General features: G+C 40.5%; 1 protein-coding gene across 1 annotated transcript in view; it reads right to left on the bottom strand.

The window, feature by feature from the left end:
- Window positions 1-24,651, bottom strand: part of BAZ1A (bromodomain adjacent to zinc finger domain 1A) — a 514,327-nt gene that overhangs the window by 483,606 nt on the left and 6,070 nt on the right. Inside the window, exon 3 of the mRNA XM_029598945.1 lies at window positions 21,544-21,822. Within this exon, the coding sequence (XP_029454805.1) occupies window positions 21,544-21,822 (279 nt within the window). The remainder of the gene's footprint in view (window positions 1-21,543; window positions 21,823-24,651) is intronic.

A 24,651-nucleotide genomic window follows, 5' to 3' on the forward strand; every position in this document is an offset into this window, starting at 1 on the left:
AAGCATGAGACCTTAGACAAAATGTCCAGGAAAGACTCACATACTGTATATGCCATGCAACTGTAAGCAGGTTTATGGGTGCATGGATCTGTCTGCTACAAGACACTGCCAGCTGCCCTCCCACCTTACTTGAAATCGTAAGTCAGGGAAAAGACAACGTGTATTCTCCTCAGAAATAGATTTATTAGATTTGGCAAGACATAGGAATTGTTGTTATTTTCTAAATGCTATCTTTAACATCCTGGCCACTAAGCATCAGTTTTCCCTAAAGAAAGTTCTGTATCATGGGTGGTAACAAAAACATGCCATAAACCTTAGCTTGCATAAGATATTAATACTTATGATTAACTTACTTACCCCTGATTCCAACTTCAGGCAATACCTCTGTTCACCTCTGAAGCAGGTTCCGGCTGGACAGCTGGAGAATGTGGGCAGGGCTTGGAGCTGGCAGAGTGAGCAAGCTGTGCAGGAAGGAGGCTAGCTTCTAGCTCTGGTGCTTGCCAGCTGTCTGGGCTGGTTCTCACCCTTCCTCATCCATGACTCCGTGTCACTCTCTGCACCTGAGCCAGGGTCTCCTCTCTCCGCCCACACCTATTTTTCTCCCTCGATAGCTGGTTTGCATCTGAGCCCCCTTTCGCTTCCAGGGACACCTCAGCACAGGTTCTTGCTCTCTGGGTTTTATTCCCGGTTTTGCGTTCAGGGTTTGTGCCTCCTCTTCCTCTGGGGGGTCCGTTGCTTGCCTGCCTGCTCTCTTTTGATTTCAGGGTTGCTCTCCCAGGGGGTCCATCCTAATCTTTTTCTTCCTTGCCCCCTTATAATTCCCAGCTGATAAATATGCATAAGCTCATTCATAACCTCGTGGTGGGTGGAGGGTCTTTTGCCGCATTGCAGTCTTTTTCCCCCCCTCCCATTCTTTTGGGGGGAGAACTGCCACATCTGTATGCCAAGCTGTGTGTCAGTGTTTTTCTCCGTCTCAGGCTGCTCCTCCCTCCAAAGGTGAGGGTCTTTCTGCTTATTTGCTTGAATATCCCTGACACTTGCTTAGGATCTTAAGTTATTGCCTCACCGTCTGCTTTATATTTGCACAGAAACTGACAAACAGGCACATCTGATAAGGTATCCTTCAGTGTTTTAGGACAAGGCCTCTTCATTTTCCACAGCGCCAAGGTTTTAAAGTTCACCTGGGCAAAATTCCTTCTCTTACTATGACAGCATCTGGGACCTGTCAGAATTTGGCCTGTACATGGCTATCATAATTCATAACTGGTGCATCATTGGTAACAGGAGATATCACCCTACACAACAGAAAATCTCTGAAGAAATTGTTAAAGTAATGGCACAAATTAAAGACTACTGTGCTACATTAGACCCACTCTAGGAGGTATTTAAGTGAAGTGCCAAGGAGACACATCATTCTCTATCCCTGGCTCTCCTCTCTCAGGCATTAGCCAAAAAATTAATGAAGAAATATCAAATGACTATTTTTAAAAATCAGAACTGAGGAGGAGGAAGTGACATCATCCATCAACATGGACGCTTGATCCCGGGGATCCTATCTTCCACTTTGCTATCTTTGCAATCACGGCACCCACTGACCTCCAGGCTCTGTTTATCAATGCGCTTTCCTTTACGGCATTCACAGTGATGGCGATGAACAAAAAAAAAGCAGAACTAAAAGCATTTTTCTTTCTCCAGCAGAGAGGTACTGTGTGCGGTGGGCCTCGAGGGGGAGGAGTCTGGACACATGGCGGCTGCCACAGACCGCGAAACTGAGGGGGGCAACCGGGAGGAAGAAAACAACTGGGTGCATACCTGCGCAGAATTCCGCCACTGGTTCGCTGAAGTATGGCAGGATATGGTGATGCTTCGCTCCAAAGTCAGTATTTTGGTAGCTGAAGTGAAGGAGGATGTCACGTCTCTGGGACACCGCGTGGAGGATGTGGAATCACGATTGGTTGAGGAGGTAGTGGATCTCACTGCGCATCAAAAGGAGGAGCAGGTTCTATCGTCTTCGATTCAGGCTCTTTAAGAATAAACTAGAGAACCCTGAGAACAGGTCTCGACAAGCCAATTTGCATTTTCATGGAGTTCAGGAAATCCCTGAACTTGCAGACTACTGAAAGACAATGAGCAGCATTTGCACCACCATCTTGGAAGCTGAAGAGGGTATTGCACATGACACAGAGATTAAATTGGACAGAGCACATAGAGCTCTTAGTGGTCCCATGAGGCAACTTCCCGAGGGACATAGTGGCCTGCTTTCACAATTTTGCCATTAAGGAAAATTGGTTTCGATTGCTAGGAGAGTGGGGCAAGTTGTGTTCCAGGAACTGTCAGTGACTACTATCGAGAAGCATAGGGAATTTTGTGGCGTTATCTCCACCCTGGGGAAATCAGAGATTAAATATCGCTGGCTATTTCCCTTTAGATTACAATTTTCTATACAGGGCACGTCCACCAAGGTGCAGACCTTTGCAGTGGCTTTAGTTTTTCTGCGAGATATGGATTTCATTGTGGCAGAGGAGACTCAGGCTGTCCTCACCATGACTCAGCTCAAGAGAAAGGAGGAGCAGACCCGCTGTCAGAGGGTAGCAGGTTCGGACTGAAGTTTACAGTGACAATCAGATAAACCCTCGTTACTGGGAACGGCAAGTGTGTGATGGGACATACTGCTAGATCCTGTTAGACCTTTGGAACACTGACATCTTTGTGACCTCTTCGGGGGGGGGGGGGGGGGTATGCCTTGAGTCCCTGGAAATTTTGGGGTTGGCACTTGCATAGTTTCAAGGTTGTGCAGCGCAGTTTCAAGAGTGGAGCTGGGCTGATAGCTTTTTTGTTTGATAAGGCCATTCCTCAGAGGAGAGGAGGCCACTAATTGTGGAGTGCTGGTATATTTGTGGGGGTAGGGTCTGCGTGGGGGTTTGTTGGGAAGTTTGACTGACTTCCGGTACTGTAAGTATCTGTGTGCTCACAGGCTGGCGCTTGACTGGAAAAATAATTTAGGATGGGGGTGTTAAATATAGTGTCTATGAATATGAAAGGCCTGAATGCTGTGAAGAAACGAAAATTGTTTAAGGAGGCAGAGGTTATGAAAGCCAATATTTTCTGTCAGGAAACTCATCTTAAGGCACAACACTGCGCTTTAAAACATTCTAGAAAATTCCCTACACAATATTTTGCTGTGGCTTTTAAGGAAGGCAAATATGGTGGCGTGGGTACCTTGTTTACCAATAATCTCATAATGGATGTTAAAGCTTTAATTAGGGATTTGAGAGGCCAATTTCTAGTTCTGAAAGTCCTGATACATGGGGAATTATTCACACTGATTAATGTTTATGCCCCCAAACACTGGTAAGGGATTCTATTTGGATTCTTTGTCCAACCCACTATCTGGTTGGGCAGAAGGACACCATTTGGGTGGTGACTTTAACATGACCCATTAACCTTTTCTGGATAATTGCAGTGGGGGGGGGGGGGGCACTGTGCTCTACAGACGCAGAGGCTGAAGGTATTGATGGATACTTGGGGTTTGGTTGATGTGTGGCACACTTAGGAATTCTACAGTACAAGATTATACCTTTTTACTTTAATCCACATAAATCATACTCCAGAAATGACTATTTTTTTTAATAGGACAGAAGGCTAGTGGGTAAAGTTGTGAATGCAGGAATTGGTAACCAATACTTGGTCTGATCACGCCCCCAGTGTGGGCAGATTTGAGGGTGGGTAGAGAACCATTGAGACGGACTTTTTGGAGACTCATTGAAGATCTAGTTGCAGATAACGTCCTTTACTATCAGCCTTTATTGCAGATATTGAGAAGTATTCAACCCTAAATGAGATGGGAGATGTGAGCCCCACAATAGTCTGGGAAGGGCTAAAAGTGGTTATTAGGGGTAAGCTGATTGCTAGGGCCTCTTATTTAAAAAGGGAGAAGGAATTGACTAGGGTCCAACTGATGCTTCGGATTGGGAAATTGGAATTAAACCTAAGTGATGTGGTGATGGAAACCACACTCTCCTCCCTAGAAGCAGCAAGACCAGAATTGAGAGTTCTAGACCTAGCTGAGTTGACATTCAAATTAGAATGGAAAAAAACAAATTTTTTGAATTTGGTAATAAAGCAAGCAGGCTGTTACCTAGGCGCCTAAAAGACCAATGTTTGTTAACCAGATTCTTAAAATTTGTAATAGAGAAGAGAATTTAATATGATAGTAAACCAAACTTCTAACAGATTTGCTCAATTTTATGCAGAGCTCTATTCCTCAGACTCTACCATTAAAGAAGAGTCTATAGAGAATTATCTCCTGGGTACATAAGAACTTAAGAAATTGCCATGCTGGGTCAGACCAAGGGTCCATCAAGCCCAGCATCCTGTTTCCAACAGAGGCCAAACCAGGCCACAAGAACCTGGCAAGTACCCAAACACCAAGAAGATCCCATGCTACTGATGCCAATAATAGCAGAGGCCATTCCCTAAGTCAACTTGAGTAATAGCAGTTAATGAACTTCTCTGCAAGAACTTATCCAAACCTTTTTTAAACCCAGCTACACTAACTGCACTAACCACATCCTCTGGCAACAAATTCTAGAGCTTAATTGTGCGTTGAGTGAAAAAGAATTTTCTCCAATTAGTCTTAAATGTGCTACTTGCTAACTGCATGGAATGCCCCCTAGTCCTTCTATTATCCGAAAGTGTAAATAACCAATTCACATCTACTAGTTCAAGACCTCTCATGGTTTTAAAAACCTCCATCATATCCCCCCTCAGCCATTTCTTCTCCAAGCTGAACAGCCCTAACCTCTTCAGCCTTTCTTCATATGTATAGTAGTGAATGATGACAGACTTAATTGGCATCTCAGAGACATGGTGGAAGGAGGACAACCAATGGGACAGTACTATACCTGGGTACAAATTATATCGTAATGACAGAGAGTCAGTGTGGCGCTTTATGTCTGGGTTGGCATAGAGTCCAACAGGATAAACATCCTGCATGAGACTAAATGCACAATTGAATCTTTATGGGTAGAAATCCCTTGTGTGTCGGAGAAGACTATAGTGATAGGAGTATACTACCGTCCACCTGGTCAAGATGGTGAGACGGACAGTGAAATGCTAAGAGAAATTAGGGAAGCTAACCCAAATTGGTAGTGCGGGTAATAATGGGAGACTTCAATTACCAAATCCAAAATCTCTCTTACTATATAACCCCACGACTAAAATAATCTGTGAATGGAAAACGTGGTGCAGGAAAATTTATCAATTTATAATGCTGTATATGACAATACTTATGTATGCTTAAAATATGAATTTAGGGACCATCATACCACCCACTGTGCTCACAAGTTAAAACTTGTATCTCATGCACTTCATTGGGTCACGTTTAATCATTGGTCCAAATGGGCTAGCATCCAAGAATTCAATTTCAATTTTTTATAATTTTTTATTTTTTTTTAAACATTGTATTTTAAAAGTATAAACTTCCCTTTTGTAGCTGTCGGGTTAATCGTCCTGCAACACGTGTTTCCATTCACAGACTTCAATTACCCCAATATTGACTGGGTAAATGTATCATCGGTACATGCTAGAGATATAAAGTTCCTGGATAGAAAAAATGACATTTTTATGGAGCAATTGGTTCAGGAACCAACAGGCGAGGGAGCAAGTTTAGATCTAATTCTCAGTGGAGCACAGGATTTGGTGAGAGAGGTAACTGGTGGGGCCGCTTGGCAATAGTGATCATAATATGATCAAATTTGAATTAATGACTGGAAGGGGGACAGTAAGCAAATCCACGGCTCTCATGCTAAACTTCAAAAGGGAAATTTTGAACAAATGAGAAAAGCTGTTAGAAAAAAATTAAAAGGAGCAGCTACAAAGGTAAAGTGTGCAAGAGGCGTGGTCAATGTTAAAAAATACCATCCTAGAAGCACATTCCAGATGTATTCCACACATTAAAAAAGGTGGAAAAGAAGGCCAAAACGATTACTGGCATGTTTAAAAGGGGAGGTGAAAGAAGCTATTTTAGCCAAAAGATCTTCATTCAAAATTTGAAAGAAGGATCCAACTGAAGAAATAGGATAATGTATAAGCGTTGGCAAGTTAAATGTAAGACATTGATAAGACAGGCTAAGAGAGAAATTTGAAAAGAATTTGGCTGTAGAGGCAAAACTCACAGTAAATCTCTTTAAAATATATCCGAAGCAGAAAGCCTGTGAGGGAGTCAATTGGACCGTTAAGATGATCGAGGGGTTAAAGGGGCACTTAGAGAAAATAAGGCCATCGTGGAAAGATTAAATTATTTCTTTGCCTTCGGTGTTTACTGAAGAGGAGGTTGGGGAAGTACCCGTACTGGCGAAGGTTTTCATGGGTAATGATTCAGATGGACTGAACCAAATCATGATGAACCTAGAAGATTTGGTAGGCCTGATTGACAAACTGAAGAGTAGTAAATCACCTGGTCCGAATGGGTAAATACCCCAGAGCTCTGAAGGAATTAAAAATGAAATTTCAGACCTATTAATAAAAATTTGTAACCTATCATTAAAATCATCCATTGTACCTGAAGACTGGAGGATAGCTAATGTAACTCCAATATTTAAAAGGGTTCCAGGGGCGATCCAGGAAACTGCAGACCGGTTAGCCTTACTTCAGTGCTAGGAAAAATAGTGGAAAGTGTTCTAAACATCAAAATCACAGAACATATAGAAAAAACATGGTTTAATGGAACAAAGTCAGCATGACGTTACCCATTTTTGAATGGTGAATAAAACGGAAAATGTCCATAATGCCTCTGTATCGCTCCATGGTGAGACCGCACCTTGAATACTGTGTACAATTCTGGTCGCCGCATCTCAAAAAAGATATAATTGCGATGGAGAAGATACAGAGAAAGGCGACCAAAATGATAAAGGGGAATGGAATAGCTCCCCCTATGAGGAAAGACTAAAGAGGTTAGGACTTTTCAGCTTGGAGAAGAGACGGCTGAGGGGGGGGATATGACAGAGGTGTTTTAAAATCCATGATAGGTCTAGAACGGGTAGATGTGAATCTGTTATTTACTCTTTCAGATAATAGAAAGACTAGGGGGCACTCCATGAAGTTAGCATGAGGCACATTTTAAAACTAATCGGAGAAAGCTCTTTTTCATTCAACGCCACAAAAACTCTGGAATTTGTTGCCAGAGTATGTGGTTAGTGCAGTTAGTATAGCTGTGTTTAAAAAGGATTGGATAAGTTCTTGGAGGAGAAGTCTATTACCTGCTATTAATTAAGTAGACTTAGAAAATAGCCACTGCTCTTACTAGCAACAGTAACATGGAATAGACTTAGTTTTTGGGTACTTGCCAGGTTCTTATGGCCTGGATTAGCCACTGTTGGAAACAGGATGCTGGGCTTTCATGGACCCTTGGTCTGACCCAGTATGGCATGTTCTTATGAGGGGGAATTTCACCACCTATTAAACGAAAATGAATTCTACCGCTGGCCAGCAACAACTAGCACAATCTTTTTTTTTTTTTTTTTTTGTTACAAGAGACCCACTTTACAGATGCTGAACATGCTAAACTCCATTGTAGCTGGGTGAGATCTGTTTATTTACTCTTCTTATAATTCGCAAAGTCATGGAATTTGTATCCTAATAGATTAAAAAAAAAACTTAGCGATTCTGAGAGCAGGTTTTTTGTTTTTTTTCAGACTGTACTCTGGGATCATTTAATTTCACATTAGCTATCATCTATGGCCCTAATACTGGCCAGACTGAATTTTTTTCTTAAACTCGATGATAGCCTGGTCAGCTTTGGGTTTGGCTCGTTATATATATAGGAGGAGACTGGAACATAGACCCTTGGTTAGGCAAGTCCTCTACATCTAATTTGAATGTCTCACATCTGTTCCCCCTTAAGGTTTTCAATGATATTTTACGGTTAATAGATGTATGGCGTGTTGCTCATTCTGGGGTCATAGACTACACCTTTCTTCTCCCCTAGCCAATGTACGTACTGTCGATTAGTTTATTTTCTCTGTACTAAAAATATTTTATCTTATGTTGACAGTTGTGATATACTACCCTGTACTCTTTCCGATCACCACCCAGTTCAACTGCGGTTTTCCTTTAAAGAAACATAAGAAAATGCCATACTGGGTCAGACCAAGGATCCATCAAGCCCGTTTCCAACAGTGGCCAATCCAGGTCATAAGAACCTGGCAAGTACCCAAAAGCTAAGACTATTCCATGTTACCATTGCTAATGGCAGTGGATATTCTCTAAGTGAACTTAATAGCAGGTAATGGACTTCTCCTCCAAGAACTTATCCAATCCTTTTTTAAACACAGCTATACTAACTGCACTAACCACATCCTCTGGCAACAAATTTCAGAGTTTAATTGTGCACTGACTAAAAAAGAACTTTCTCCAATTAGTTTTAAATGTGCCCCATGCTAACTTCATGGAGTGCCCCCTAGTCCTTCTACTAGGGGGCACTCCATGTATAATGTAATACTACAATGTAATTACTTCATGTAATACTACAATGTATTCCGCCCTAGAGGCGACAGTTCAGTTCCATGTAAACCGGTGCAATATGTATTGTATACAGGAACATCGGTATATAAAAATTAAAAATACATAAATACATAAATAAATACTGTCCGAAAGAGTAAATAACCGATTCACATCTACCCGTTCTAGACCTCTCATAATTTTAAACATCTCTATCATATCCCCCTTCAGCCGTCTCTTCTCCAAGCTGAAAAGTCCTAACCTCTTTAGTCTTTCCTCATAGGGGAGCTGTTCCATTCCCCTTATTTTGGTAGCCCTTCTCTGTACCTTCTCCATCGCAATTATATCTTTTTTGAGATGCGGCGGCCAGAATTGTACACAGTATTCAAGGTGCGGTCTCACCATGGAGTGATACAGAGGCATTATGACATTTTCCGTTTTATTCACCATTCCCTTTCTAATAATTCCCAACATTCTGTTTGCTTTTTTGACTGCCGCAGCACACTGAACTGACGATTTCAATGTGTTATCCACTATGACACCTAGATCTCTTTCTTGGGTTGTAGCACCTAATATGGAACCCAACATTGTGTAATTATAGCAAGCATTATTTTTCCCTATATGCATCACCTTGCACTTATCCACATTAAATTTCATCTGCCATTTGGATGCCCAATTTTCCAGTCTCACAAGGTCTTCCTGCAATTTATCACAATCTTCTTGTGATTTAACTACTCTGAACAATTTTTTTTTTTTAATTTTATTTTTATTGAATTTACCACAATTTACAATAGTATTCACTATACGGAAATACTTGGGGGCTACATACACAGTAATCAAATTGAATATATATCTCGAATTATGATATATTAAACACTTTGATGAGAAACGAAGATGGTATTTTGCATTTCTAGATATAACCTCGTTCCGCATGACCAAAAACTGTTTTCTTCTTTCCTGCGTAGTTTTCATTATATCAGGAAATACACGAACTTGCTGACCAAAAAATTCTTGCTTCTGGTTTCGAAATGCCAATCTCAACACGGTATCTCTCTAGGAGACAAATACAAAGGTAACCAGAAATGTAGCTCTGGCATCAATTATTATTTCCTGTGACATTTCAAGTATAGCAGATAAATTCAACAATGAATCATTCAATATATCAACTTTCCCCTCACTTTTAGAGGGAATATAAAAATTTTTTTAAATTGCTGGAACAGCTTGCTCAGGAAATTTAAGGACGTTGACTAAATAGCTCTTAAATATATCTCTCGTGGTTACCATTCTCAACTTAGGAAAGTTTGTTATTCTTAGATTCGCTCTCCTTAATTCGTTTTCCACTGTTTCCAATCTTTTATTACAGATACTCTCCGATTTGATCAAATTATTCTGAACCTCTTGAATCTTTTCTATTTTAATGTCCACTTCTTTCATAGAAGTTTCAAAAGTGTCCAACTTCTTATCCAAAATCTGAACTTTGTTCATACTTTCTTTGACCACAAAAGTTAATGTATTCAAAGAACTATTCATGGAAGTAAGAACATTCCAAATTTCCTCCAGGGTGATCTTTGGGGGTCTCAGCAATGGTTTATTACAAATTACCTCTAATTCTGGTTCCTTCATTCCCTTCTCTTCCTGGCCTTCCCCTCCATTCTGGCCGAGCTGTGCCTCTCCCTTCGAGGCTGAGGAGCTCTGAAACACTGAGCTCACCGAAGCTAGCATGTCTCCTCTGCTCCTTCTCTGGGCCTCGTGATCCTCTGAGGCAGATCTCTTTATCAGCTCTGCCATCCTATCCTCCGATACCATCAGGGATCCAGGAACGGCTGGCGCGCCGGGGCTCAAAGATGTTTCTTCTGCCATAAGGAATGGCGTCTGCCCCACACAGATTCCTCCCGCTGCTCCTCCCTCCGGCGAACTCAGAGCATGTTGCGCTAGGATCGAGTCAATTCTCTGCTGTCTTTCATCTGGCAATGGCGTCAAGGTAACATTCGCTCTTATTCTTGCTTTTCGTTTCGTATGTGGCATAAGAAATGTAATAAGGAAAGCAAGCTGAAAAAATAAGCAAGATTCAAGACCTCCAGAAAGACACCAACGCTAGCCTGTGTACCGTGCAGCGGCCATCTTGGTCTCCCCTACTCTGAACAATTTTGTGTCATCTGCAAATTTGATTATCTCACTCGTATTTCTTTCCAGATCATTTATAAATATATTGAAAAGTAAGGGTCCCAATACAGATCCCTGAGGCACTCCACTGTCCACTCCCTTCCACTGAGAAAATTGTCCATTTAATCCTACTCTCTGTTTCCTGTCTTTTAGCCAGTTTGCAATCCATGAAAGGACATCGCCACCTATCCCATGACTTTTTACTTTTCCTAGAAGCCTCTCATGAGGAACTTTGTCAAACGCCTTCTGAAAATCCAAGTATACTATATCTACCGATTTACCTTTATCCACATGTTTATTAACGCCTTCAAAAAAGTGAAGCAGGTTTGTGAGGCAAGACTTGCCCTTGGTAAAACCATGCTGACTTTGTTCCATTAAACCATGTCTTTCTATATGTTCTATGATTTTGATGTTTAGAACACTTTCCACTATTTTTCCTGCACTGAAATCAGGCGAACCAGTCTGTAGTTTCCCGGATTGCCCCTGGAGTCCTTTTTAAATATTGGGGTTACATATGCTATCCTCCAGTCTTCAGGTACAATGGATGATTTTAATGATAGGTTACAAATTTTTACTAATAGGTCTGAAATTCATTTTTTAGTTCCTTCAGAACTCTGGGGTGTATACCATCCAGTCCAGGTGATTTACTACTCTTCAGTTTGTCAATCAGGCCTACCACATCTTCTAGGTTCACTGTGATTTGATTCAGTCCATCTGAATCATTACCCATGAAACCTTCTCCATTATGGGTACCTCCCCAACATCCTCTTCAGTAAACACCGAAGCAAAGAAATCATTTAATCTTTCCGCGATGGCCTTATCTTCTCTAAGTGCCCCTTTAACCCCTCGATCATCTAACAGTCCAACTGACTCCCTCACAGGCTTTCTGCTTCAGATATATTTTAAAAAGTTTTTACTGTGAGTTTTTGCCTCTACAGCCAACTTCTTTTCAAATTCTCTCTTAGCCTGTCTTATCAATGTCTTACATTTAACCTTGCCAACGTTTATGCTTTATCCTATTTCTTCTGTTGGATCCTTCTTCCAATTTTTGAATGAAGATCTTTTGGCTAAAATGGCTTCTTTCACCTCCCCTTTTAAACATGCCAGTAATCGTTTTGCCTTCTTTCCACCTTTCTTAATGTGTGGAATACATCTAGACTGTGCTTCTAGAATGGTATTTTTTTTTTTTTTTTTTAACAATGAACACGCCTCTTGGACTTTTTTCTTTTTACTTTTGTAGCTGCTCCTTTCAGTTTTTTTCTAGCAATTTTTCTCATTTTATCAAAGTTTCCCTTTTGAAAGTTTAGCACGAGAGCTTTGGATTTGCACACTGTTCCTCTTCCAGTCATTAAATCAAATTTGATCATATTATGATCACTATTGCCAAGCGGCCCCACCACTGTTACCTCTCTCACCAAGTCCTGTGCTCCACTGAGAATTAGATCTAAAATTGCTCCCTCTCTCGTTGGTTCCTGAACCAATTGCTCCAGATAGCTATCATTTATTCATCCAGGAACGTTATCTCTCTAGCGTGTCCAGATGATACATTTACCCAGTCAATATTGGGGTAATTGAAGTCTGTTGCAAAAACGTTGTACAGTAAATGCTTCCGATATTTATGTGTGTATTTAACTAAATATAATACATTTTCCGTAGCTTGTTAGGGACCGTCATAACACCCGTGGACTACACGCATTTAATGCTTGTGTTCTCAGCCACTTTTGGGTCATTTTTAATCATCGGTCCTGCAAACTTTAAAACATTTTTATCATTTTTGTTTTTGTTTTTTTTGTTTTGTCAATGTTTTTAATAATATGTGGAAAAATACTTCCCTTAATGAAGCAAAGTCTCGCTGTTATGAGTCCAATGCCTTCAACCCCCACGTCTCGGCGAACAGATTGCCTGCTTCTTCTGCGTTTTTTTTTTATTTTTGCCGCACTGGGTCTGGTGCCGCCGCACTGTCACGCCGCCGCACAGATCTGTACTCCGGTGCCGCCGCGTTGTTCACGGAAGGTCCTGCTTTGCCGCACGGGTCTGTCCCGTTTGTTGTTTTGCAGCGCCGCCGCACTATGGCATTAGTCTAGCGCCACCGCACTATGTACCGAAATCCGGATATCACAGAACATATAGAAAGACATGGTTTAATGGAACAAAGATAGCATGGCTTCACCCAAGGCAGGTCTTGCCGCACAAATCTGCTTCACTTTTTTGAAGGAGTTAATAAACATGTAGATAAAGGTGTACCGGTAGATGTAGTATATTTGGATTTTCAGAAGACGTTTGACAATGTTCCTCATGAGAGGCTTCTAGGAAAAGTAAAGAGTCATGGGATAGGTGGCAAATGTCCTTTCGTGGATTACAAAACTGGCTAAAAGACAAGAAACAAAAAGAGTAGGATTAAATGGACAATTTTCTCAGTGGAATGGAGTGGGCAGTGGAGTGCCTCAGGGATCTGTATTGGGACCCGTACTTTTCAATATATTTATAAATGATCTGGAAAGAAATACGACAAGTGAAGTAATCAAATTTGCAGATGATACAAAATTGTTCAGAATAGTTAAATCACAAGCAGATTGAGATAAATTGCAGGAAGACCTACTGAGACTGGAAAATTGGGCATCCAAATGGCAGATGAAATTTAATGCAGATAAGTGCAAGGTGATGCATATAGGGAAAAATAACCCATGCTATAGTTAACACAATGTTAGGTTCCATATTAGAAGCTACCAACCAAGAAAGAGATCTAGGCGTCATAACACATTGAAATCGTCGGTTCAGTGTGCTGCGGTAGTCAAAAAAGCAAACAGAATGTTGGGAATTATTAGAAAGGAAATGGTGAATAAAACGGAAATTGTCATAATACCTCTGTATCGCTCCATGGTGAGACCGGACCTTGAATACTGTCACAATTCTGGTAGCCACATCTCAAAGATATAGTTGCGATGGAGAAGGTACAGATAAGGGCGACCAAAATGATAAAGGGGATGGAACAGCTCCCCTATGAGGAAAGACTAAAGAGGTTGGGACTTTTCAGCTTGGAGAAGAGACGGCTGAGGGGGGATATGATAGAAGTGTTTAAAATCATGAGAGTTCTAGAACAGGTTAATGTGAATCAGTTATTTACTCTTTCGGATAATAGAAAGACTAGTGGGCACTCCTTGAAGTTAGCAGGTGGCACATTTAAAACCAATCGGAGAAAGTTCTTTTTCACTCAAAGCACAATTAAGCTCTGGAATTTGTTGCCAGAGGATGTGGTTAGTGGTTAGTGTAGCTGTGTTTAAAAAAAAGGATTGGATAAGTTCTTGGAGGAGAAGTCCATTACCTGCTATTAATTAAATTGACTTAGAAAATAGCCACTGCTATTACTAGCAACAGGAGCATGTGATAGACTTATTTTTTGGGTACTAGCCAGGTTCTTATGGCCTGGTTTGGCCACTGTTGGAAACAGGATGCTGGGCTTGATGGACCCTTGGTCTGTCCCAGTATGGCATGTTCTTATGTTCATCTAAATTCATAAAGATTTCTTAATAATGACTGCCAAAATTTACTATCATGGTGCGAGTCAGAAACACATCAACTAGCAATTTGTGTAGAATGCCACCATAAACAGTAAGACATTTTGTAAATACTTGTAGAGCTGATGCTCGATCACAAGGCAGTACGCCATGACAAGATGTGTTCCCTACCACAAATCTAAGATGATTTTTTGAATTTGGATGTATGCAAATCGCCGGACTCTTTAATATCTTTAAAAAAAAAAAAAAAAGTGCATCAGGTAACCATCTTTAACTTTTCTTCCAGAAGCTACCTGTTCAAGCCCTTCAGGTGTAGGGTGTAATGGTATTCCATAATATTTTTCGGAACCAAGAAGTGCCTGGAATAGGTCTGAGGTGAGTCACATTCTGGAAGCTGTTTATTGGAAAAAGCATGCTTCCTGGGCTCCCAATGCTGGTAACTGCTGAAGGAAGAGGCTGGTTAGGAGAGGATCTGAAGTATCGGAACACCCACAGTTTTCTTGACCTGATCTCCAAATAGATTCCCTCCGGTACAAGGCAAACCTTATCTACATGTCTTCACAGAGGCCAGATGCATACATTAAAAAGGAGTCCACCTTTAACAAGAACCCATCACAGTGGCCCTAAATGGCATCACAGAAGCATTATATGCTAAGTGTATTAGATGATCTTCACACTTCTGACCTTGAGCCATCAATGAAGGACATACACTGACTCTCCTGAGGAAAGCACTCAATTTCTGTGCCCTTTCCAAAATACGGGAGTTTTGTTGAAACAGGAGTTGCAGAGCTTAGGATTTGGCACTGGCTACTTAATTGATATGGTATCACCAAGCCTGTCACCACTATCACCACTTCCACTGCTGTTCAGACAGACATCTTAATGCACAGTGAGGAACCGGCTCAACATGAAAGATGTCTACAGGTCGACTTTCTCAGGAAACAAATGGTACAACTCAGAGGAGGCAAGACTAAGAAGCATCCTGAAGAATGAGTATGATATCAATGAAATGGACATCAAGGCATCAAAAAAAGGAATACTCTAGCAGAGGGAAAGATGTAACTGGATCATAAGATGACCGCAGGGCCAGATTACTATACACATTGAACCCTACACCTCAACACAGATTTCCCTTGAGCTGAAGAACCAGTATGCAGCTTTGGAAGCAGAAGTAATAAAATTATTTCAGGATGAGGAGGAACTGAAACTTGTAAATTCCAAAGTTGCAGGTTCAACAACCACTGCACCTACAAGGCAAAAGATAGTGATGATTGACGACTCACTTCTGAGGGTCACTGAGGCATCCATCTGCCAATACATATTGTCCTGGGAAGTATGATACCTGCCAGGAGCCAAGCTTCAAAATATTATGGAGAGACTGCCAAAGATCCTTAAGTCTAATGACTATTACCTGATACTTTTATATCATTTTACACATTGCGTTTGTTTAAAATCAGAAGTCTGTTTAAAAAAAAAAACAAAAAAATACACCTTCCCATTTAAAAAAAGGTTACTGAATGGGGTTAGGTTTAGTATTTAAATGCTTCCTCACTATAACAGGATTGTTCAAGTAAGCTACATTTCTTATGTTTTTGTTTTAAGTTTGTTTTTTATGAATGTTATTTTGTATGTCGCCTAGACCTTTATTGTGTTAGGCGACTAACATTTGAATAAATGTAAATGAATGGTACTGCTAGGTACCACACAGATTATATCAAAAGTGACTTTCTAGCTCTGAGAGGAAAAAAAAAAAAAAAAAAAAAGAGTGTAGCAGTCAGATGAAGGTGGTAGTCTCCTCAGTCTTCCCAGTCAAGGAGGCTCACTTTCTAGAGATTAATGACTGCTTTCAATTCCAAAGGTTAAAACGGCACATTTGAATAAATTAAGGGAAAGAGCATCATCAATAGCTGGTCCTAAACTCTGGAACTCAAGTACAACTGAGTTAAGATTAGAGCCAAATATTTAAAAAAAGATTTAAAAAGCTGGTTATTCACACAAGCCTTTAGTAATAAGTTAACAACATAATGGATGAGTGGATCCTGGAGAAATATATTCTATCATAACTTTTTATTTTAACTAATTTTAATGCTAATTTCATTTTTAGCTTTATTTTAGTTTTAACTTTAATGTTTGTTATTGACTGATCTTATTTACTAAGAAACTTATTTAATGTAAAATCTGATATTGTATTTTGTATATTGTTTTAAGTGAATGTTATTCTATTTATATGCTTTAAACTGTTATGATTGAAATACAGAATATCTGTATACAAACTAATAAATAAATAAAATAAATATTGACTGTATAGATGGTCAAGAGTATTTCTGCTTCCTACACTATAGACAATGTTTCAAGGACTGCTGAGCAGAGATGGAGTCTGCCTGTCGAAAAAGGGACAATATCTTCCAGAATAGACTGGTAAACCTACTTAGGAGAATTTTAAACTAGGATCAGGGATAGCTGAACAAAGTCTTCAGGTAAGCAGCACATTTAAAACAAATCAAAGAAAACTATTTTTTACTCAGCACCCTATTAAGCTCTGGAATTCATTGCTGGAGGATGTGTTAAAAGCAGTTAGTGTAGCTGAGTTTAAAAAAAAAAGGTTTGGACAAGATCCTGGAGAAATTTATAAACCATTAACAACCAAGTAGTCTTAAAGGTGAATTTTCAAAGAACTTTGCGCATAAAAATTAGCAGATGCACATATAAATAATGCATATTCGCATAAATGCTATTTTATAAACCTCAAGCACATATGTGCAAGTAAAGGTGCAAGAATAAATTTGCTCTATATAAAAGGGAAGGACCAGGAGCATTCCGGGACAGGGCAAACATTTACATGTGTAAGTTGCTATTTTATAACCTGCCAAAGTGATGAGTGTACATGTTATTTGCTTATGTCTACACCTGCTAATTATCTGGTGTAAGTGAGAATAAAATTCTTTATAGCCAATAATGACTAGGTGAGGAGTCAGAGTAAACAGGGGGGGAGTTTAGGCTTAAGAACCAGGAAAGTCTAGGTCCTACAGACTGGGTAAACAGATGGATTGATCTAGGGGACACGTTTCTTCATGTGAACATGTTACAAAATTTGATGGTTTACAGGTGTAAAAGCCAACAAGTACCAAGGCAAATACTCTAGTTAAATCTACATGTGTAAATGATTAAAATTAGAAGCACAAATACTCGCATGCAGGAAATTTGCACCACATATCTGGACAAATTTTGTCTTCACCGGGTAAGTAGTGACTTTGCTGTCACAGCCACTACTTATGTGGCTAAGCAATATTAGTTGGATAAGTGATAAAAGGCTACTTATCCAGCTATGTTGAAAATACATGCCATGTAGCTTTTAGATACCCATTATAATGCAGTTTCCGGAATCCAGTTGATTACAAGAACCTAGGCAGCATGATTCTACCAGAGGTAGGTCTCAGACAAATCTAATCAATTTCTTCCATTGGGCGACCAGAGAGTTAGATCAAGGAAGAGCACAAATCAGTGTACTTTAATTTCACTAAAGGACTGACTTATAAATTGAATACCCTTGGTATGAAGGAGATAAGGAGCTTTCTCTGACTTCTGGGAATGACAGAACAGAATACCACTCTGATATTTTGTGGCACTGAAAATCTGACTCCTCATTCTAAGAAGAGTGGCGGCTCCACTGCCTGACCTTGCACTGAAGCTTCATGCTCTTATCCAACAGCATCTTTCACAGGGCCTCTAACGTCTAGGTGTAGTACAGCTGTGCTCTTGGGAGATATCAAATCACAATTGTTGCAGTTGGAGACAACAAAATCCAGGCACAGTTATCAACAGACAAAATGGGTGTCCAAAATGGGCATCCAGAGCTCACAATAGCAGTCTTAAATCCAGTTTATTGGCTTTGGATTTCTCCATTTACCCTTCCTTCTTGAATTATTTTTTTCTAGAACTGCAAAGTTCTATTGAGTGACTGCCAAGGCAGCAGCACAATAAAAAAAAAAGATTCAAGGAGGCAGAACAGGACATAAAACAAGGACAGAAGATAGATAGTTAGGATAGTAAGAATATATGTCTGCATAGTAGTTCGGATTAAGAAAGACTGAAGGGCTGACTGGGCAGTGTATGCGCGTATGCAGGAATTCCTGTGCATGCTCACAAACTTTTACTGAGCTCCTGAGAGCTCGGTCTGTGTTGGTGTCATTGGATAACATCACTACACATTATAAATGATTCATACTTGCGTGTCAATGGATAAGTGACAGAGAAGTGACCTTCCCTCTATGTAATTGCTACATGGCAGCATGACAATCATGGGAAAGGTATAAATAACTTATCAACACCTTTCATGTCATAACACTAAATTACATAAACAAAAATCAGAAAACTATAAACAAGTCTGCAATTCTCTCTCTGTTATGGTGGCTCTAAAACTACTCCGTGTTTGGTCATGTGGTTTATATCACCATACAGATCTGTACTTTAACTCTCCTTTTTTGCCACTCAATAGTTTTTCTATGGTAATATATCTATATATAGAATGTATGTACTACTGACACAAGCTGTTCTGTAGCACACATGAGGTATCTAAACTAATCTTACAGAGGGTATCCACAATGAGAAACTGTTATAGCTGGCTGGGGTAGGGGAGGAGATAAATGCTTCCCACAAACAGAATGAAGAATTCCTCTATTACACTACAGATAAAACAGAATTTCCTGTTAACATACTGGGTATATGCTTTGTTTAGTTTTAAAAACACCTCCTAAAAACCGCAACCAAACTTTATGTAAAATGTTATTATTCGCCACCCCTTTAATTAAAAATCATCCTGAGAAGTGTAGACTTTAAAAAAAAATAAAATAAAAATATACATTCACAGCAAATAAGGGCCAAACATAAAAATAATAAATAAAAAACACACTTTCTTGAAAACAGCGCAAAGCAGAGAAGGAACACACTACATTTGTATCCAATGTCACACTAGCTCCATAGAATCCCCAAATCCAATCTACCAAATCACAAGTACTAATCTGAGTAAGGAAAAGGAAAAATATTCAATTAAACTATAAATACACATACAGATATATTGTTTCTATGCTTGGAAATCTCCATATCTGGTTTTGTATTCGAAAGCTTATCTGTAATTTAGCAGATATTATAACATATGTTTATTATAATCTCCACCAAATTACAAATTTTGTGTACACATATATATACATTTTTTTTAAATTTGTTTTTATATACAGTGGCTTGCAAAAATATTTAACCTCCTAAAATATCAGATGTGTGGATTATAAATTACACTTACACAGATTACTCCAGACAGTATGTTTACTGCAAAACAGTATGCGCTTAAAAGTTTTCAAAGTCATAATTCATTATTTCTCTGCATTTTCTGTAAAATAAAATTAAAAACTGAAAAATGCTGCTTTCATAAGTATTCAACCCCTTCAGACTAGTACTTGGTAGAACCAGGTTTTGCTGCAATAAACAGCTTTAAGTCTGTTGGGTAAGTTTTTACCAACTTTGCAGACTGTTTGGGAGTGATTTTTGCCCATTCTTCCTGGCAGATTTGCTCCAGATTATTCAGGTTGGTTTAATGACTCTTATGGACTACAGTTTTCAAACAGTTCCACAGATTCTCGATAAGACTGAGATCTGAACTTTCACTTGGCCACTGTAGAACATTTGCCTTTTGGTTCAACCACTCCTGTGCTGCTTTGGCCTTGTGCTTGGGATCATTGTCCTGCTAAAAGGTGAATTTTCTCCCAAGTTTTAGTTTTTTACCAGACTGAAGCAGGTTATTTTGCAGTATCTCCCTGTTTGTTACACCATCCATCTGTCCTTCATTTTTAACAAGATGCCCAGTCCCCACTGAAGAAAAGCATCCCCACCGCAACACTTTACTGTTGGGATAGTGTTTGCTGAGGAATGGGCAGTGGAAGGTTTGCGCCACACATAGCCTTTTGAATTTTGGACAGAAAGCTCCATTTTTGTCTCATCTGACCACAAAACCTATTTTTAGCTGGGTCACTGATGCTTTCTGGCAAACTCCAGAAGTGCTTTAATGAGATTTTTCTTCAGTATTGGCTTCTTTTGAGCCACTTTCCCATGCAGGCAGTTGTATGCAGAGCTCTTGATATGCTGACTGGTGCACCTCCACTCCAGTGTCAGCCACTGAACTCTGTAGCTCCTTCGAAGTAATTGTTGACCTCTCTGTAACTTCCCTCACAAGTCTCCTCCTTGCTCTGATGCTGAGTTTTGAGGGACGGCCTTGTTTAGGCAGTGTCTGAGTGATATGATGCAGCTTCCATGTCCTTATAATTGATCCAGTGATCACTGCAATATTGAAGTACTTGGATATTATTTTGCAGCCTTATCCTAACTTGTACATGTCTATCTTTCCTTAGAATGCTCTTTGGTTTTCATTTTCACAGCTTTCCTTCAGATTCACAGTCTGACCAATGCTACTGGAATCAGGGGGTTTCGTGATTCACAAGTAGACACCAATTGTAAGACAATTGTTAGGGCAATATCTTTCATCTGTGTAAACTTGGAGCTTCCACAGCACAGGGGTTCAATACTTACACAAGTAGCATTTTTCAAGGTCTAATTTTATTTTACAAAAAAAATGCAGAGAAATAATGAATTGTGACTTTAAAAATTTACTTGATGAACATACTGATCTGCAACATACTATCTGGAGCAATCTAAGTGTCATTTTAATCCATACAAATTAACTTTTAGGGGGTCGAATACTTTTGCAAGCCACTGTATATGAAAGGCTTATCAGTTGTATCATCACACTGTCATGTCTGTGGCCAACAGGTGGCACCAGGAACAGTGAAAGGTGTAATGTGCAAAGACAATATGTTCTGGCTGCAAAGCACTGTCGCAAACATGCACAGGCATTTGCATATGGACACATACAAAAGCACCACACACACAGGCTCCCCCAAACACACACATACGCAGAGTCATCACAAATACACTGTTTTTTGACCAAACAATCCTGGCAACTCCAGGTATTGCTCACTAATATGTTCTGTTTATGAAGTCCCATTTCTCACGCTCCCACACACAGGGGCAGGCAGAGGTACACACAACACAGGCACACAAAAGCTTGCATACAAGCCTGCACAAGTGCAAAGAAACCCACACAAGCATGTAGAAGCACCACAAGCTCCCATATATATACAGGCAGGCACATACATACATATAATCACAGATATCCACACATACACAGATTGTTATAGACCAGACTACCCAAGCAATGCAGGGCACTTTGCTAGAGCGTGTGTCTGTGTCTATGTCTATACATGAGACAAGTCAGAGCCATATGACAAATTTAACTATGAACACTGAAAAAGCACTTTACCTTGCACCACTGTTCCTTACAACTTCCACTGTTTCTCCAACAAAAAAGCGATCCTTAACATAAGCAAAGATGTCATCACACATTTCATGAAGGCGTATGCGATGGGTAAGTGTGGTTAGGTACAGTAGTGGTACTATCAGTGCTTCTGGAAAACTCTGAAGACTATATCTGGCTTTTTTTTCCGATTCAAGTGCTTCTTGATAGGTAAGTCCAGACTTCCCAGTGATGGCACAGCTCCAAACAAGGCTGTTACACAAAATAGTGCGCTCAAAAAACTCACTGCAATAAAAAGAAAGACATAAGGCAAAGCAAAAACCTTAACTAGCAACTAAGTATGAGAAATAATGTCTTGCACAAGTAAATTAAATATCTATCAAGCATTCATATAATCTATTGTTTAGACTAAGCACAAGGATGTCTTCTTAGCCTCTTTTTGACTAAGATCAAAATACAGGGTCCTAATAATGAGCTGGAGGACAGTCCTTTCTTGGCCCTTCAGATGAAATTAATGCCCCACTACCCAACTCTTCTAAGGCCAAGAAACTATTTTGAAACCTGGCAAAAATCAGAAAAGACTAAACCTACCGTTAAGCTGGTTTGCGTTTTTGTTTTATTTAATCAAGCTTTACAACAGCACCATATCTTGTTTAATGCACTGGTAATTCTGCCAATAATAGTTATCCCTACCTGATCCCATCCTCATGTGACTGAAAATACCTAATCAAGTTTAGTTACCGATTCCAGCTTATGAACGATTTGTGACTTTAATTTTCATCAACAGTGCAGTATGAAAGTCAAAATTTAATTTTAAGGGGAAATCACTCAGTAACAAATATTTCTTATTCCACACAAAACCAATATCTTTAAACACCACCAGACTTAAATAATGTGAATCCTAGCTCTACAACTAAGATAATGTATTATAATGATTAACAGTTGCAACAAGCCACAAAGATGGTTCTCCCCTCTTATTTTCAAATGTAACCCACCAAAGAAAGAGTACAGACCAGCCTGATACTTCAGTAAATTACAGATATTGCAGAATGCTGCAGCGCAACTAACAACGAGAAATTCTACAGGGTTCCAGCTAGACCACTGACACAGTACCGTATTTTTCGGACTATAAGGCGCACATAAAAACCTACGATTTTCTCAGAAATCGGAAGTGCGCCTTATAATCTGGTGCGCCTTATATATGAATTCTGCTGCCACTCCTTTTATATTGTCTTTTTTTCTGTTTCTTTTCTCTCCATCTTCTTCCCTCAAACACACAGGTTCTCATTCTCACATGCATTTCTCTCTCTCACACACACACACTGGCTCTCACTGTCACATGTCTCATACAATCATTCATACACTCAGTCTCAAGCACAGGCTCTCACTCACCTCTAGGCCTCCTCTTTGCGGGTCGCCACAGGATGGGCTCTGCAGTGGCCCTGCTACCGGGCCTCTTCTTCTTCTCGGGCCGCTGCGACTTGAGATTCACGGCGGTCCGTAAACGCAAGTGCTGCTCCACTTCTGCACGCGCTGATGCTTCCCCTCCTTCCTGCCCACGCGGCTCCGGTAAAGTTTACTTCCGGTGACGCACAGGCAGGAAGGAGGAGGAGTATCAGCGCGTGCAGAAGTGGAGCGTTTAAACGCGATCTTTTTCTTGCTACTGCATAATTTAATTGACGGTTTGCCGACCGCATATGCTCTCTTTACTCTTTTAAAGGGTTTACCCGGATTCCTCCTGACCCGAGCGCAAACGATTAAAAAAAAAGGCTCTGAGCCGTGCAGGCAGAGACTTAGACCCGGCTCTTTTTTTAAAGGGTTTACCCAGATTCCTCCTGACCCGAGCGCAACCGATTAAAAAAAAAGGCTCTGAGCCGTGCAGGCAGAGACTTAGACCCGGCTCCCGGGGCGGCCGCCCACCCCTCTCTACGCAACACTATTTTGCAGGATCCCCGCGGAGTATCTGTGCTCCAGCATTAATGTGCGTGCATTCAATAAATGTTTATACCCACTACTCCAAAATGCCTCCTGTTAAGAGACATGCTTATGATGCAGATTTTAAGCTTAAAGCTATAAGTCATGCAGTAGAGCATGGAAATAGAGCAGCTGCGAGAGAATTCAACATTAATGAATCTATGGTGCGTAAGTGGAGGAAACAAGAAGATGCCCTATGCCAAGTAAAGAAGACCAAACTGAGTTTCCGAGGAAACAAAGCAAGATGGCCACAGTTGGAGGACAAAATAGATCAGTGGGTTATCGAACAGAGAACCGCAGGTAGAAGCGTCTCCACTGTCTCTATTCGACTCAAAGCCACAGCGTTAGCACGCGACATGGAGATCAAGGACTTTCGAAGAGGTCCTTCATGGTGCTTTCGTTTTATGCAAAGGTGTAATCTCTCCATCCGCACCAGAACTACTGTCTGCCAGCAACTGCCAAAGGATTATGAAGAGAAGCTGGCCATTTTCCGCACCTACTGCATAACCAAGATAAAAGAAAAGAATATCCAGCCAGAAACACATCACTAACATGGATGAGGTCCCCCCTCACTTTCAATATCCCCGTACAACGTACTGTTGAGAAAACAGGGACCAGTACGGTATCTATACGTACCACAGGAAACGAGAAGTCATCTTTCACTGTAGTTCTCGCCTGTCAGGCTAATGGCCAGAAACTACCACCCATGGTCATTTTCAAGAGGAAGACTTTGCCAAAGGAAAAGTTTCCTGCTGGTGTCACCATCAAGGCTAACCCAAAGGGCTGGATGGACGAGGAGAAGATGATTGAGTGGCTGAGGGAGGTCTACGTCAAGAGACCGGACGGCTTTTTTCACAAATCCCCATCCCTATTGGTCTGTGACTCCATGCGCGCCCATGTGACCGATACTGTCAAAGCCCAAGTGAAGAAAACTAATTCAGAGCTTGCCGTAATTCCGGGTGGATTAACCAAAGAGCTCCAGCCGCTAGATATTGGCGTCAACAGGTCATTTAAAGTTAAATTGAGAGCAGCGTGGGAGCTGCAGAAGGTGACCACACATTCACCAACACAGGGAGGCAACGCCGGGCGAGTTATGCCACTATGTGCCAGTGGATCGTGGATGCCTGGAAGAAGGTATCA

Source organism: Rhinatrema bivittatum, chromosome 4 (genome assembly GCF_901001135.1).
Source record: "Rhinatrema bivittatum chromosome 4, aRhiBiv1.1, whole genome shotgun sequence".
Taxonomy (NCBI): Eukaryota; Metazoa; Chordata; class Amphibia; order Gymnophiona; family Rhinatrematidae; genus Rhinatrema; species Rhinatrema bivittatum.